Genomic DNA, 16,120 nt, shown 5'->3' with positions numbered 1-16,120 from the left:
ATTATCGCAACATTGGAGATGAGGAGTCACAAATAGCTCTGCCTGTGTCCAGTGCTGGCTGGTGCAGACAACTCGTTTGCTAATCCATCGTGTTGGCTTGGTTGAAATGTTTATACCATGCAAGGAAAATTACATTCCAGGGGCTTGATGTGTTATCCTTTGTCCATGTTTACTCAGAAACACCCAGGACTACCATCGTTCTTATTCATAAAACCGGGACCCATGCACATAAATCCCAGTGAAATCTAACAATGGTGTGAGTTTAATACACAAATTAAGAGGAGCAGGCCACTTGGAACTAAACGGGCCATTCTCTCACTATAATCCTTTATACAAATAAGGAGGAGTAGGCCAATTGGCCCCTCTAGCCTGCTCCGCCATTCAATAAGATCATGGCTGATCTGAATGTAACTTCAACCCCACATTTCTGCCTACCACCGATAACCTTTCACCCTCTTGTTAATCAAGAGTCTATCTAGCTCTGCCTTAAAAATACTCAAAGACTCTGCTTCCACGACCTTTTGAGGAAGAGAGTTCCAAAGACTTACGATATTCCGACAGAAAAACTTTCTCATCTCTGTCTTAAATGGGCGGACCCTTACTTTATAAAGAGTGACCCATAGTTCTACATTCTCCCACAAGAGGAAACCTCCTGTGCACATCGGCCCTGCCAAGGTCCCTCAGGATCTTGTGGGTGGAATTTTACGGTCCCGTTGAAGTAAATGGAGTTTTGAACAGCTCACCGCATTTTATGGCCCCATCCCTGATGTAACTGCATGTACTGGAAGCTACGTATATTAATACACAGGGCCCTGTTCTTTGCAGACAGAAAGAACATGTACATATATTGTGCCTGATTCACTAAACAAAATAAGTGACAGCCATTCGCCGACTCATTCCTCAGGGCAATGCCTTGACCAATCAGGGTCGAGCTGCCTGGTTTAAATTTCAATAATGCTTGGCAGTTAACTGTCAGTCACCAGCACTGGTGCATTCTCCACGACAACGCCTCTACCAATCAGAGTCCACTTGGCAACCAATCAATACTCTCTTCTCAGACAGTATAAACTGTTGTTTTCCTCTTATCTTGGTATTGTTGCAAAGTGTCCTGATGAGTGCAAGACAAAAAACTTCCACGTTTCTTTTCTCAGCAATACACAATGCATAATTGTAAGGTTGCAGAAATGTCTGTTTTGCAACTTCATAATCCATCGACTCTATCACACTTGGAATACTCTTAACTTGACCCTTTATCAGTAATGCCTCTGAGAATGTGGGTGTGTAGAATTAATGAATTAAATTCTACCAGAGACTCTGGCCGGGATTTTCCATGCCCTCAAGCATCTGATGTTCTGAGGCGTGAGCAGACAAAACGGTGCCATCGGTTTCACGACTGCGTGAAACCAGTTTGTGATCGTCCACTCAGCCCACCGAAGACGGGCTGCGTTTCCCGCCATCGGACGTCGGGGACCTCACTGCAGTAGAACAGCATATCATTATAAGGCCAGCCCGCCAGACTCATCCACACCCCACATCGGTGGGAAAACACGCCAATGTGTTTCACAACATAAGCAATGTGCACATGGCAGGCTGCACTTCACTCAGGACTTCAAGGTTTGTTTACCTACCTTGCTTTGGGCAGCACTCGCAGTCATCAGCTCCAGGCTTCACAGGCAGCACCGCATCACTTTTGGGGGGGGGCTTATGGGCAGGTCTCTACCTATCAGATGTGGGTGGCTTTTCAGTAGTGGCAGGTCAAGGTCTTGCTTGGAGAAGGGGTACAAGTAGCCTCAGGTAAGGGAAGAAGTTGCAGGATGAGAGCTGTACTGGGGAAGGAGCGTATCCCAGGGTGTGTGGGGGCACATGTTGATCTGTGCAAGTGGCCTCAAGGTGTTGAGGGCTGAGGAGGCAGTCTCCAGAGATGAGGCCAAATGTAGATGTGAGGGTGTGTGTGAGAGAGAGTAAATAGTGATGTCCCTTGAGCTGGCATTGAGTGAGATGTGTGATGGGCTTGAGTGAAAGTGTGATGGGCTTGAGTGTGTGAGTTTAGAGTGATGAAATGGTTGCCATTCCTGGCTGCATGGATGAAATCATTCATCCTCTATCTGCATTGGATGGCCAACCTCTTCTGTGCAGCATTGGCACTGACCACCGCTGCCACTGCCTGCCATGCGGGATTGGTGATGCCGCTGCCTGTCCTGCGGCCAGAGCCGGGGGTAGAGGACATCACGGTGGGCCTCCACGGTGTCCAAATGGCATTCCAGTGATGCGTCATTAAAGCAGTTTTTTTTGCCTTTCGTGGACATCTTCCCTGTAGTAGTCGGGGGCCGGAAGCGCTAAGATGTGTGCGAGCAGCTGGACTTTAAATATGGCACCCGGCACAATGAAGCATCGAAACGACATGTTTCCCGTGTATAAATAAAGTGGCGGGTTTGGGACCACATTTTACCATCCCAATACAGCACTTAGTGGAAATCTGGGATGATTCCACCTTCTGTATGCTTAACTAACCAATAATCTCTTAATAGCTGCTTAACACACTGGTTAATCAATCTTTTCACAGGGGTGAGAAGCATCTGACTGGAATACCTTTCTCATGCATTATTACAGCAGGTATATATTGTTCCAACGCTGCCAGCAGGGTTGGGAAATAATTGGACAGACATTGCAAACAGCCAACACAGGCACGATGCGCCGAATGATCTGTTCTGCATCATTCATTAAAGATGTGAATAGTCACGGGAAAGCGAGATAGAGAGGAACCAGTCACTGTGGAGCTGAACTCAGCCAGTGTCAGAACATTTAGGAAAGGAGGGAGGGGACCCAGCCACAGTCAGCGCCTTTAAGGGACGAGAGGCTGTCGGTGTGGTTCTGGAGCCTGCCAAAATCAGCATCTTCAGGCAGGATGGGTGTTGAAAGGGCTTTATTCTGTAGCATGCACCCCCACTGTCAGGAAGATATAATAATTTTCATAATGTTATTGGAATTTATTGTAGAGTAATAGTGGGGTCTGTGTGTATGTGTGAATTAATTGAATTAAAGGCAGCTGGTCGGAAGGCTTTGATGTAACAGAGGATAAGCTAGGTTTGAAATGTTAAATAGGTAAACATAGGGGTAAAGGGAATATTTGCATTTTTTAAATAAACCAGACTAGCTTGAATTCAAAGGAGGGGTGAAATGTTTCACCTAGCCAGGAGAAGTTAAGAAACAGTGGGTTTATTTTCCCAAAGATTACTGGTAAAATTGGTACAATGAGACATTTTTATTATTAGTGAGGTAAAGTCCAAAGACATAGTGAAGCAATGGGTATTTGCATTCAAAGGGGAAAATATGGATAAAGGAGAGACAGCTGTGTGCAGGGTAGGTATTTTAAGATCTAATAAGTGTGAAAAGCCTTCAGCATCTAAGCCTCAAGCTGTTGTCTACAAAGAACTGAAGTTAAGAAAATTCACTTTGAATTCGATTCTTTCAGAGTATTGTGTTCCTTTGCCTGCGTCTTTTAAAATCTGTGTGTCTTACTGTCATCTTAATGAAAGTGTAACTGGGTGTTTAGATTAATTAGGGGATTTAGAAGTTATCGTAGTAGTAATTTGTAGATCTATGTATGTAATGAAAATCATTTCTTCTATTAATAAACGTTTAATTTAGTTTTGTAAGAAACCCATAAGACTCAGTGGTCTTATTACTACCGAACTCAAGGCACGCATCTCGAAATATATACAAATTGCAAAACAGTTGTGTCAGTTGTTTCAACTTTCCCTCTGGAATTGGAGCAACTCAGCATTTACCATCGGCTGTGCCATAACCCTCCCAACCCCAACCTGTTGTATCTGATTAGGAGTATTTGATGAGACATTGGGCTTAGTGCTTCACTCTGCATCTTACCCATGCTCTACCTGCCCTGGTAGTGTTTGACGGGGTCAGTGGAGAGGGAGCTGTGGGAAGTTGGGGAACACTTCTTGACAAATTGAATTCTCCCACAATCAATATTTGCTCAATGAATACTTTTGGGCATTTGTTATGTCTTCCCATTGTTCCATAGTGTGTTCCCTTCGACTGGTTCTTTATTTGATGTCTTTGATTTGGTTTCAGTTTCACTGCTGCAACCACCAATCCAAGAACTTTGTTCTAATCCGCCCCTAGAATGAGCAGCCTCCTTCCTCTCTCACACTGCACTGACTCTGCTCCTCCCCTCTTACCGTCATTGGTTGTGTTCCACAGTCTGGCCCTTGGCCCTTTTCCTGGGATTCCCAGTCTGAACAGGTGGATTGCATTGAGACCCCAGCTCTCCACCTTTAAAGGGACAAGGAGGGGCCCAGCCGGGTGAAATGGCGCTGCTTCATGACATCACCGTAGTGCATAGCAACCAACCTTCCCGCTCATTTTGGGCTGGGGGTGTTTGATGGGGCAGTGTGGAGAGAGATTGGATGGATTCTGCCATTGCTTTGACAGATGAGTGTTCAGCTAAAAAAAAAACACAGGAAAGAAAAAGTTTATGGTCTAGATTGATGTTGTCTCATGTGTGACATTAGGGCAAGTGTCGATTTGAATAACTGATTGCACAAACTGCACATGAAGTCAGTGTTGGGGGGATGGATGGAGGCAGTGGCTTGACCCCAATCATCCTGAATCACTTGACTCTGTTTCCCTCAAATGTCGAAATCGCTTGACGACACCGACTTCTCCATTTGGGTCTATCCTAGGTTGCTCTTTTCCCGCGTATTGGGACCCCAGCTCTGAGATTGGTTTTCAGATTGTCTTTGCATCTAAGTTTGGGACGTCCTGTAGTGAAAGTTCCCATGTTCAGCTGGCTGATGAGTGCTGCTGTAGGATGAGAGGGTCCTCCATGCTGGACCACATGACCGACCTGGCGAAGCTGACCTCTGGTGAGCATGCTCTCGATGCCAGGTATGCAGCACTTTGCAAGCAGCTGTATTCGAGATCTTGTCTTGTCACTTGATGGCTGTTAACAGATCTCAGGCAGTGATGATGGAATGCTTCCAGTTGCTTTAGGTGCAAGGTTGTCCAAGCCTCGCACCCATGAAGCTGTGATGGAAGAACCACTGCCTGGTAGCCTTTGATCTGAGACAAAGTCCATGTTCTTTCCAATCTCCACGGGTGAGCCTGAGCTTGCTTTTGCCAGGCGATGGTTGATTTCATCATCCAGCGTAGTGTTATTGGAGAGGATACTCCCAAGAAAGCAAAACTTCTGAACTGAGTGGAAGAGTGTGTTTTTTTTTTATTCACTCAAGGGATGAAGGCTTCGCTGGCCGGGCCAGCATTTATTGCCCATCCCTAATTGCCCCCTGAGAAGGTGGTGGTGAGCTGCCTTCTTGAACCGCTACAGTCCATGTGGTGTAGATATACTCATAGTGCTGTTAGGAAGGGAGTTCCAGGATTTTGATCCAGCGACAGTGAAGGAACAGCGATATATTTCCAAGTCAAGATGGTGAGTGACTTGGAAGGGAACTTTAAGGTGGTGGTGTTCCCAACCAACTGCTGCCCTTGTCCTTCTAGGCGGCAGTGGTCGTGGGTTTGGAAGGTGCTGTCTAAGGAGCCTTGGTGTGTTCCTGCAGTGCATCTTGTAGGTGGTACACACTGCTGCTACTGTGCGTCGGTGGTGGAGGTAGTGAATGTTTGTGGAAGGGGTGCCAATCAAGTGGGCTGCTTTGTACTGGATGGTGTCGAGCTTTTGAGTGTTGTTGGAGCAGCACTCAAGTGGAGAGCATTCCACACACTCTTGACTTGTGCCATGTAGATTGTGGGCAGGCTTTGGGGAGTCAGAAGGTGAGTTACTTGCTGCAGGATTCCCAGCCTCTGACCTCATGTAGCCACAGCATTTATATATGGCTAGTCCAGTTCAGTTTCATTCTCATGGTGTCATGGAGCATGTGGGCAGGAATGGGTTGATACAACATCTCTATCTTCTTCAGACTTATTGTCAGGCCAAAGTGTTCTCTTTAAATGGAGAGAGATTGCAAAACTCTGAGGTACAGAGGGAACTGGGTGTCCTGGTACACGAATCACAAAATGTTAGTGTACAAATACAGCAAGTGATTAGGACAGCAAATGGGATGCTGGCATTTATTGCAAAGGGAATGGAATATGAAAGTAGGGAAGTTTTACTGCAGCTGAATAGAGCCTTGGTGAGACCACATCTGGAGTACTGTGTACAGTTTTGGACTCCTTATTTGAAAAAAGATGCTGCATTCGGTGCAGTTCAGAGAAGATTCGCCTGACTCATTGTTGGGATAAGGGGCTTAACTTATGAAGAAAAGTTGAGCAGGTTGGGCCTATACCTGGAGTTTAGAAGAATGAGAGGTGATCTTATTGAAAAATAAGATGCTGAGATTTGATAGGGTGGATACTGGGAGGATGTTTTCATTTGTGGGGGAGACTAGGTCTAGGGGACACACTTTAAGAAGAGGTCTCCTTTTTAAGACGGAGATGAGGAGAATTTTTTCTCTCAGAAGGTCATGAGTATGTGGAACTCCCCCAGAAAGTAGAGGAGCTAGGTCATGGAATTTATTCAAGGCAAAGTTAGACAGACTTTTGATGGACAAGGGAGTCAAGGGTTATGGGTGGGAAGATAGAAAGATGGAGTTGAAATGACTACCAAATCAGCCATGATCTTATTGAATGGTGGAACAGGCTAGAAGGGCTGAATGACCTACTCCTGCTCATAAGTCCTATGTTGCTATGAGGCTAGAGCAAAGTGATCAACAGGCAGCTGAATGTCCTCTGGAATATGTGCTATGAGATGGAGTCACCAACGAACAAGAGCTCATTCAGTAGCTGTTCATTATGGGCTGGGGGTGTTTGATGGGTCAATGCAGAGGAAGATTTACACTGCATCTATTACATGCTTTATCTGCCCAGGGTGTGTCCACATTTGAACAGTTTCTTTAAATATGCTGACTATGCAGAAATCTTTAAAGGTTGCCTACAGCTGATGCATGTTGGGCACATTCTCAGTGGAGAGAGGCTGTTTAAATATGTTGTGCGTGGGAAGACATAAACCCCATTTTCTGAGATACCAATGTGTTCACCTGTGACTGAAGGGGTTGGATTCTGTTGTTATTATTCACATCCAGGACCGGATCCTGGCAGAGAGCCCTTGATTTTCCGTGTGAACTTTTGATTAATTCTATCTCAATGGGATTATAGAACATAGTTTTTCTAGCTGCTGACCGTTGCTGCCAATGGAGGAACTATTACCCAACATGCCCCGCGCAAGTGAATGTGCCCGATTCACAGCACAGGCGGACCAGGGCGCAGGCGCAGGGCTGGGTTGTAATCTGGAGCATGCGCAGTGTCAATTTGATGAGAGTCGAGCGGGTGTTGGGAGATGTTTGTACAGTGGGCGGCACGCAGGGGAATAATGGAGTAGGAGGGTAAAGTCTGGAAGCTTCATAAAGAGCCGGTGCAGTCCGAAAGCCTGAAAGAAGAATCTACAGGTACCGTGTTTGTTGCTCCGGTGTTTCTTTTCCCGGTCACCGGCCCAGATTAACGGCCGTTGTCTGGGGAGAGGATCCGCCATCTTGATTCAGCGAGCAACAGGACGCATGCGCGGCCCGTTTGGTGATGTAACAGAATGGGCGGGGCTTCAGGTCCCAGTGACCAGGAGAGAAAATTATTGAACATGAAGTTCGCTTCTGTTTCCGAGGTGGGGTGGGGGGGGGGGTTGCACCCAGGAGTTACCCCAGAAGGTGTACCTGCCTCTTCAAGGAAGTCCCCATGTAAAGACTGCACAGGAGTTGCCCTGAAAGTTTAAATTTCTTGTGGGCAATTACCCTGATTTAAACTGGAAATGGTTCCGACTTGCATAGCAAAATCCAGGGAAAGTTAGAAGAATTAAAACCACTTCTAATTCCTGGGTAACTATACTAGTGACTCCCACTGGACCTCCTCCCCCCCGCCACTTTCTGACACCCTGACTACTCTCCCAACCCCCCTGACCAATGTTCCACCAGCACCCTGACTGTACCCCACCCCCGTCGTGCCAACTACTCCCCCAGACCCCAACTACTCCCCCACCCACCCTGACTATCCCCGCATCCACCCTCCTCGCACCCCCTGACTACCCCCACTCCCCTGAGTACGTTCCCAACTACACTCCCCAGCTACCCTCACGAACCCCAGCCCACCCTCCCCACCAACCGAGTACCCTCCTAACACCCAACTACCTTCCTGATCCACCCCACAACCGCCCTCTCCAGCCCTGACTACCCACCCCCAACTAACCCCCCCCCATCTACCCTACCCGAGCCTCCCACCCCGTCAGCCCTCCTGCCTCCTCCCCTCCCCCATTAGAAATTAACATCCTGAATTTCTATCCTGCGCTTAGAGTGATGACTTTCACAAATTCCTTTACAGGGGAGGATTTACAGACAGGGAATTCGAGGCAAACATGGAATGAAGATCTGAAAGCCACTTGATTCATAAGTAACTGAGTAGTATTGGCCTTCAAATGTGAAAGAAATGTTCTGCCTGCTCTGAGAAATTTCAAACATCAGCGTGCCTGGAAAAGCACCAAGACATACTTCCACGTGAAAGTGTCCAACTGCACTGACTGTGGGAAGAGCGTTAACCAGTTACACAGCATTAAAAAACACTGCACCATTCACAGCGGGGACAAGCTGTGTTCTATGTGTGTGGATGAGGCTTCAATTGATCGACTGACCTGGAGAGATAAAAGGACACTGGCATCATGGAGAAGCCATGGAAATTTGGGGACTGTGGAAAGGAATCCCTTTCTGGGCTGGAAATGTATCGACCCAGTCACACTGGGGAGAGGCCGTTCACCTGTTCGGCGTGTGGGAAGGGATTCTCTCAGTCATCCAACCTGCTGCTACACCAGCGCGTTCACACTGGGGAGAGGCCGTTCACCTGCGCCGTGTGTGGGAAGGGATTCTCTCAGTCATCCAGCCTGCTGACACACCAGCGCATTCACACCGGCGAGAGGCCATTCACCTGCTCAGTGTGTGGGAAGGGATTCACTAATTCGTCCAACCTGCTGACACACCAGCGAGTTCACACCGGGGAGAGGCCGTTCACCTGCGCCGTCTGTGGGAAAGGATTCACTCAGTCATCCAGCCTGCTGACACACCAGCGAGTTCACACCGGCGAGAGGCCATTCACCTGCTCAGTGTGTGGGAAGGGATTCACTAATTCGTCCAACCTGCTGACACACCAGCGAGTTCACACCGGGGAGAGGCCCTTCACCTGCCCCGTCTGTCGGAAAGGATTCACGCAGTCATCCAGCCTGCTGACACACCAGCGAGTTCACACCGGGGGGATGCCGTTCACCTGCACCGTGTGTGGGAAGGGATTCACTGGGTCGTTCAATTCCCACCTTCTGAGACACCAGCGAGTTCACAAGTGACTGTAGGAGCTGGGTCCTCCTGTTATTGCTGTGGTCAGTCATATGTGGACAGAACTGAGCTCATTCTAATATCGGGGATTTCTGCTGGTGTTAGTAATTCCTATACACTGTCCAGTCTGGAATGCTTTGGACCAAATCATTCCTGGATTTTGGAATTTACGAGAGTAAAGATGACTTTAGCGTGCCTATCCACTAGTGAATGGACCAGGCAACAGCTGAAGATATGAATCTTTACCTGCAGTACAAAACAGCGAAAAAACATTACTGAATAAATATTTACTTAATAATGTACTTTCCACATTCACGATCACAAAGTAGGGTACAAAAATGATACCATGAGTTGCTCGGGTCTGCTCGAAACATTACCGGATAACTGGTGTTTCTGGACAATAGATTTCCAGACCGGAGAGGTAACAGTGGAATTGGACCCGAGTACTGTTTTCACGTTTCTCCAAAGTTTGCCTACGTATCAACATTAGCCTTCGAAAGGGGGAATTAGATGTATACTAGGCGGCAAAAGGTTTCCTGGGAGATGGGGTCGGAATGGATTTTGTTCCAAAGATTTGGAATTGAAAGCAACAGCTGTAAGAAATCGCTGTGTAGTAACCAGGGTCAAAACATTTTTTTCTTTTCGAGGGCAGTTTTTCAGAAGGAAAAAATCTACCTAGCTTAACTTTCTCGAGAGTTACTTTTCAATTTTCAGTGGCTCCATTTCCATTTTCACTAATTACTTTAGGTGATGCTAATTCATGGGGAAGACAATGACATTGTGGTAATATCACCGGAATAATATCACCGGACTACTAATCCAGAGCCCCAGACTAATGCTCTGGGGAGACGGCTTCAAATCCCACCATTGTCAGCTGGTGGATTTTGAGTTCAATTAATAAAAATCTGAAATCAGCGCTGGTCACCATGACAACTCCCACCGATTGCCACTAACGCCCCTCCCTTGAGGGAACGAAACCTGCCATCCTTACCTGGTCTGGCCTACGTGTGACTCCACAGCAATGTGGTTATCTCTTCTCTGTCCACTGAAATGGCCTTGCAAGCCACAGAGTTGAAGTTGCAATTAGGGATGGGCAATGTGATGATTGTTGCTCTAAGGCCAGCCTTACTGAGTTAAGGGTCACGTGGTCAGACAACTGCTCAACACTGAGCCTGGGGAAGTTTATAAGGGGCAGAGTTTTCCTAGTCGAGAGAGTGTATTGGAGCCTTGCTAGAGGCCTACAGCTAATCCAGCAGCTCTGTAAATAAAGTGCGTTGTTCAACTAAAGAAGCCTCTCGGTAGGACATCTCTACACCTGGTGACGAGGATAAATGATCCTGGCGCTGCCTCTCGCCTTACAACTGTGAGTATCTCGTTTTAAAGGAGGAAAAAATATATATACTCACCAGGATGCCTCTCTTTGGGACGATCAATCCATTTGACTCCTCCACGGAGGACTGGAGTCAGTACATCGAACGCCTTCCAGGCCAATGAAATAGTGGAGGAGGCAAAGCAGTTCTCTTGAGTGTCTGTGGGGGCCAGACCGACAGCCTTATTCGCAGTCTCACCGCTCCAAGCGCGCCCGATCCAAATTGTTCAGTGAGCTTGTGGATTTAGTGAAGGGCGATTTTCAACCGAAACCATCAGTCATTATGCAAAGATACAAATTTAATATGAGGGTGAGGGCCCCAGGCAAACTGACTGCGACTTATATTGCTAACTCGAAGCAATTGTCAGAGCATTGTGATTTCGGAGCGACCCTTGACCGACGTGCTACGGAATCGGTTAGTTTGTGGCGTGCGCCAAGACGCCATCCAGCATCGATTGCTGGCAGAAGTTGATATAAATTTTAAGCCACCAGTGGAGATGGCGCTGTCCATGGAAAGCGCTGAAAAAGATTCGCAGGAGCTTGCAAAATGGCGCTGTTTACCAGTTATGGGCGGGAACCGGCAGCCAATAATGGCGCCCAAACCACAGAAGCAGCTGCGAAGCGGGAATCATTCCCAGAAATCAAAAAAAGTATACCGGAGGCAATCGGATAGCAACCCTGGAAGCTGAAATGTTACCGACGTGGGGGTAATCGCACTCCTGAAGCATGTAGGTTTAAGGAGGCCAAGTGCTATTACTGTCGCAAAAGAGGACATTTGACAAAGCAGTGCAGAGCTAAGTCCGGACTGCCCAGTAACCAGCAGTAAAGATGTTAGAAGTACATAATGTGAAAGGGCCTGAAGTATCCGATTCTGACATTCATTCTCTTTTTAATCTTGAAGCAGCCAAGGCAAACCCTATTACTACTGTCACACTCCACGTAAACGGGGAGTCTGTAGTTATGGAGGCGGATACAGGGGCATCAGCCACAGCGAAGAGTGAGCGCACGTTTCAGGACCTGAGAGGGGGGGGGGTACCCAGCCCTTCATCCTGGAGGGAACTTCTGCCCAGTTGAAGACTTACACAGGGGAAGCAATAAAAGTAAAAGGCACCTTCATGGTACCTGTGAGCTATGGGCAGCAGTCAGCCCAGTTCCCAGTAATAATGGTGACTGGGGAAGGACCAAGCCTCCTGGGCTGTTATTGGCTAAAAGAACTCAAGTTTAAATTGGTCTGAGATTTTTCAAGTGCTAGAAGAAAATACGACAGCATCTTTCGCAACGAATTAGGAAAAATTGAAGGCTTGCAAGCCAAAATTTATGTTGATCCAGAGGCAACTCCCCTATATTTTTAAGGCAAGAGAAGTACCATATTGCCTTAACAGAAAAAGTGGATGCAGAGTTAAACAGGTGGTACATTTTCGGAATGGGCAGCACCTATTATCCTCGCACTGGAACCAGATAAGACCGTCCGCCTTTGCGGCGATTACAAGCTAACAGTTAATCGGGCCACCAAGTTGTATAAATATCCAATTCCAAGACTTGAAAACTTGTAGCTAAAGCTGGGAGGAGTACACCAAGTTGGATATGAGCCACGCGTAGCAGTAACTCGAGTTAGATAACACATCCCGGAGGGGGGGTGGGTATATCACAATAAACACACACAAAGGCCTATTCCAGTATACGCGCCCACCTTTTGGCGTGTCCTCGGCATGTGCAATATTTCAAAGGACGATGGAGAGTTTGCTGCAGGGATGACCACGGGTTGTAGTATACCTTAAAGATACCTTCATAACTGGATTGACGAGAGGCTGAGCATTTAGCAAATTTGGAGGAGGTATTAAAAACATTTCTGGAAGTGGGAGTCCGTCTACAAAAGGAGAAATGCACTTTCCAGGCCACCGAGGTTACCTCTCTGGGGGACTGTGTGGGTTCCTCTCTGGGGCACTAGGATTACACCCCATGGAAGAAAAGATAAAGGAGGCGCCTTCCCCCACAAATATCTCCGAACTCAAATCGTTTTTAGGGATGGTAAACTATGGCAAGGCGATTTTTACCCAGCTTATTGACTATTGGCCCCTCTTGCAGATACTGCTGAAGAAACACCAACCTAAACGGCATTAAACACATCCAAACTGCGCCTTACCACCCAGCATCAAATGGATGAGCTGAGAGAACTGTCTAAACTTTCAAGTCAGGACTAAAAAAACTGTCGCGAGGAACCTTGGAAACCAAAATCTCACGCATCTTAGTTCTGATGAAGAGTCACGCGGACTCGAAACGTTAACTCTGTTCCCCCCCTCCGCAGATGCTGTCAGACCTGCTGAGTTTTTCCAGCTATTTTTGTTTTTGTTTCAGATTTCCAGCATCCGCGGTATTTTGCTTTTACCTCACACACCCTTCTCAGCTACCGCACGACTCCGCATACAACAGCGGGAGTTCCACCAGCAGGACTGCTTATGAAGCATTGTCCCAGAACAGGACTGAGCCTCATAATTCTAAATTTAGTCAGGCGGTGTAGAGATGGGCCAAGGTAATCAGAAAACAACCCACTAGTTGCTTAGTTGAGTCTGGAAATTTATAGTGGATGAAGCCGTATATGTAAGAAACTTATGTAGCGGTCCACATTGGATCCCAGGAGTTATTGTCTGTGAGACCGGACCCCTGTCATACCAAGTAGACATGGAAGGCCGGATCATTTGTAAACACACGGATCACCTGAGGAGCAGTCAGTGTTTCTACCAAGGAGTGTCATCGAACCCATAAGCAATGAAGTACCTGATCAATCTGTTATAGACATAAGTGATGTCTCAGTTGAATCAAACAGTAATGAGCTGCCTGTGCCAAAAGAGGTACCCGTTATCTCAGTTCTTGTTAGTGCCATTCCTGTCGGGGAGCGTCAGACCATAGAGTTACGCTGCGCTACCCCAAACAGAAAACCCCCTCAACGACTTGATTTGCAGTTACTGGACCTATGTATAATCTGAATTCATGACAAAGTGCCAGATAAGATTTTTGATATTGTTTTCTATTCACCTGTATAAGGTATGTAAATAAGGAACGTAAAACAAGGAATTATCGTGGAGGGATGTGGCGATTGTTGCTTTAAGGCCAGCCCTTACTGAATAAGGGTCACTTGGTCAGAACAGCCAATCAACACCGAGCATGGGGATGCTTATAAGGGGTGGAGTTTTCCTACTCCAGAGAGTGTATTGTGGCCTTGCTAGAGTCCTGCAGCTAATCCAGCAGCTCTGTAAATAAAGTTTGTTTCAAAACTAAAGAAGCCTCTCAGTAGTACATCTCTACAGGCAGCAAACGTTGGCCTTGCCAGCATCCCGTCAAAGAATACTTTAAAAAAATATATACACAGCAGGCTCCCACAAGCAGAAAATGGATACACGGGCAGATATTCCGTTTTTTTGCGATGTTGCTCCCCCAAGTCGAAGGGTGAGGGGGAAAATGGGAACCGGGTAATGCCACTGTCCTTTCACCTGAAGACCTAGTTTAATCCTACCCCTGGGCGTATGGGAGGGATGCTCAACTTTCCCTCTGCTGGCTTGAGGGAAACCACAAGGAACAATACCTGGACAGCCTGAAATCCAGTTTGCATTGGGCTTGGGGCCCACTAGGCCCATAAACACTGGCCCAGACTGCCCACCTCAACCTGACTGGCCATCTGAATGGCTGGTGTGCAAAATGGAAAGGTAGTCATTTCACACAGGGTGGCTCCTTTCTAAAATTTGTTTATTGATGGATAGCTTTTTTTTTCTGCCTTTGCATCCTGTGGGAATGATATTTCACTGGCTTTTCAGACATTGGCAAAATTGAGTATTTCAGAAATGTTTTTATTTATTCGTTTACAGGATCTGGGCATCGCTGGCTGTGCCAGCATTTGTGGCCAACCTTAATTGCCCTTGAGAAAGTGGTGGTGAGCCAGTTTCTTGAACCATTGCAGCCCATGGGGTGTAAATATACCCAGAGTCCAGTTAGGGAGGGAGATCCAGGATTTTTACCCAGCGACAATGAAGGAACATTTCCAGGTCAGGATGGTGTGTGACTTGGAGGGGAACTTGCAGATGTTCCCATCTATCTGCCGTCCTTGTCCTCCTAGGGGGTAGAGGTCGCAGGTTTGGAAGGTGCTGTCGAAGGTGCCTTGTTGAGTTGCAGTAGTGCATCTTGTAGATGGTACACACTGCTGCCACTGTGGGTCAGTGGTGGAGGGAGTGAATGTTTGTGGATGGGGTGCCAATCAAGTGGGCTGCTTTGTCCTGGATGGTGTCAAGCTTCTTGAGTGTTGTGGGAGCTGCACTCATCCAGGCAAGTGGAGAGTATTCCATCACACTCCTGACTTGTGCCTTGTAGATAGTAGATAGTCTTTTGGGAGTCAGGAGGTGAGTTACTTGCTGCAGAATTCCCAGCCTCTGACCTGCTCTAGTAGCCACAGTATTTATATGACTGGCCAGTTCAGTTTACGGTCAATGGTAACCCCCAGGATGTTGATAGCTGTGGATTCAGTGATGGTAATGCCATTGAATGTCAAGGGGCGATGGTTAGATTCTTTGTGTTTGGAGATGGCCATTGCCTGGCACTTGTGTGGCGTGTATGTTACTTGCCACTTATCAGCCCAAGTCCGAATATTGTCCAGTTCTTGATGCATGTGGACGCGGACTGCTTTGGTATCTGAAGAGTGCAAATGGTGCTGAACATTATGCGAACATCCCCACTTCTGACCTTATGATGGAAGTAAAGTCATTGATGAAGAAGCTGAAGATGGTTGGGCCTAGGACACTACCCTGAGGAACTCCACAGTGATGTCCCAGGACTGAGATGATTGACCTTCAACAACCACAACCATCTAGGTTGTGCTAGGTATGACTCCAAACATTGGAGAGTTTTCTCCCTGATTCCCATTGATTTCAGTTTTGCTAGGGTTCCTTGATGCACCGATTTAAGGTGATTGGCAAAATAAAGCAGAGGCAAGTGGTTAGCATCTGGAATGCACGGCCTGAGAGTGTGGTGGTGGCGGATTCAATCGTGGCTTTCATAAGGGAATTGGAAAAGCTCCTGAAGAGAGGAAAATTACAGGACTGCTGAGAAAGCGCACAGGAGTGGGACAAGCTATGTTGCTCTTGCAGAGAGCTAGCACAGACATGATGGGCTGACTGGCCTCCTTCTGTGCTGTAATCATCTATGATTCTATGCCACACTCAGCCATATTGCCATGATGTCCAGGGCAAGTCACTCTCACCTCACCTTTTGACCTCAGCTCTTTTGTTCATGTTTGAACCGAGGCTGTAATGGGGTCAGGAGCTGAGTGACCCCAGTGGAACCCCAACTGACTGTCACTGAGCAGGTTATTGCTGAGTGAGTGCCACTTACT

At 47.2% G+C, this 16,120-nt stretch overlaps 1 protein-coding gene across 1 annotated transcript; it reads left to right on the top strand.

The window, feature by feature from the left end:
• Positions 1-7,222: 7,222 nt before the first annotated feature.
• Positions 7,223-15,091, top strand: LOC144674574 (uncharacterized). The gene is made up of 2 exons (XM_078535864.1): positions 7,223-7,457; positions 8,377-15,091. The coding sequence occupies exon 2, from the start codon at positions 8,711-8,713 to the stop codon at positions 9,383-9,385; it is 675 nt and encodes a 224-aa protein (XP_078391990.1). The 5' UTR covers positions 7,223-7,457; positions 8,377-8,710; the 3' UTR covers positions 9,386-15,091.
• Positions 15,092-16,120: the final 1,029 nt, after the last annotated feature.

Source organism: Cetorhinus maximus, unplaced genomic scaffold, assembly GCF_964194155.1.
Source record: "Cetorhinus maximus unplaced genomic scaffold, sCetMax3.hap1.1 HAP1_SCAFFOLD_711, whole genome shotgun sequence".
Taxonomy (NCBI): Eukaryota; Metazoa; Chordata; class Chondrichthyes; order Lamniformes; family Cetorhinidae; genus Cetorhinus; species Cetorhinus maximus.
This window is presented reverse-complemented; position numbering and strand designations above follow the sequence as displayed.

Excerpts from the sequence above, each read along its gene's own strand:
- LOC144674574 (XM_078535864.1), top strand. The coding sequence starts at position 8,711 with ATGGAGAAGCCATGGAAATTTGGGGACTGTGGAAAGGAATCCCTTTCT.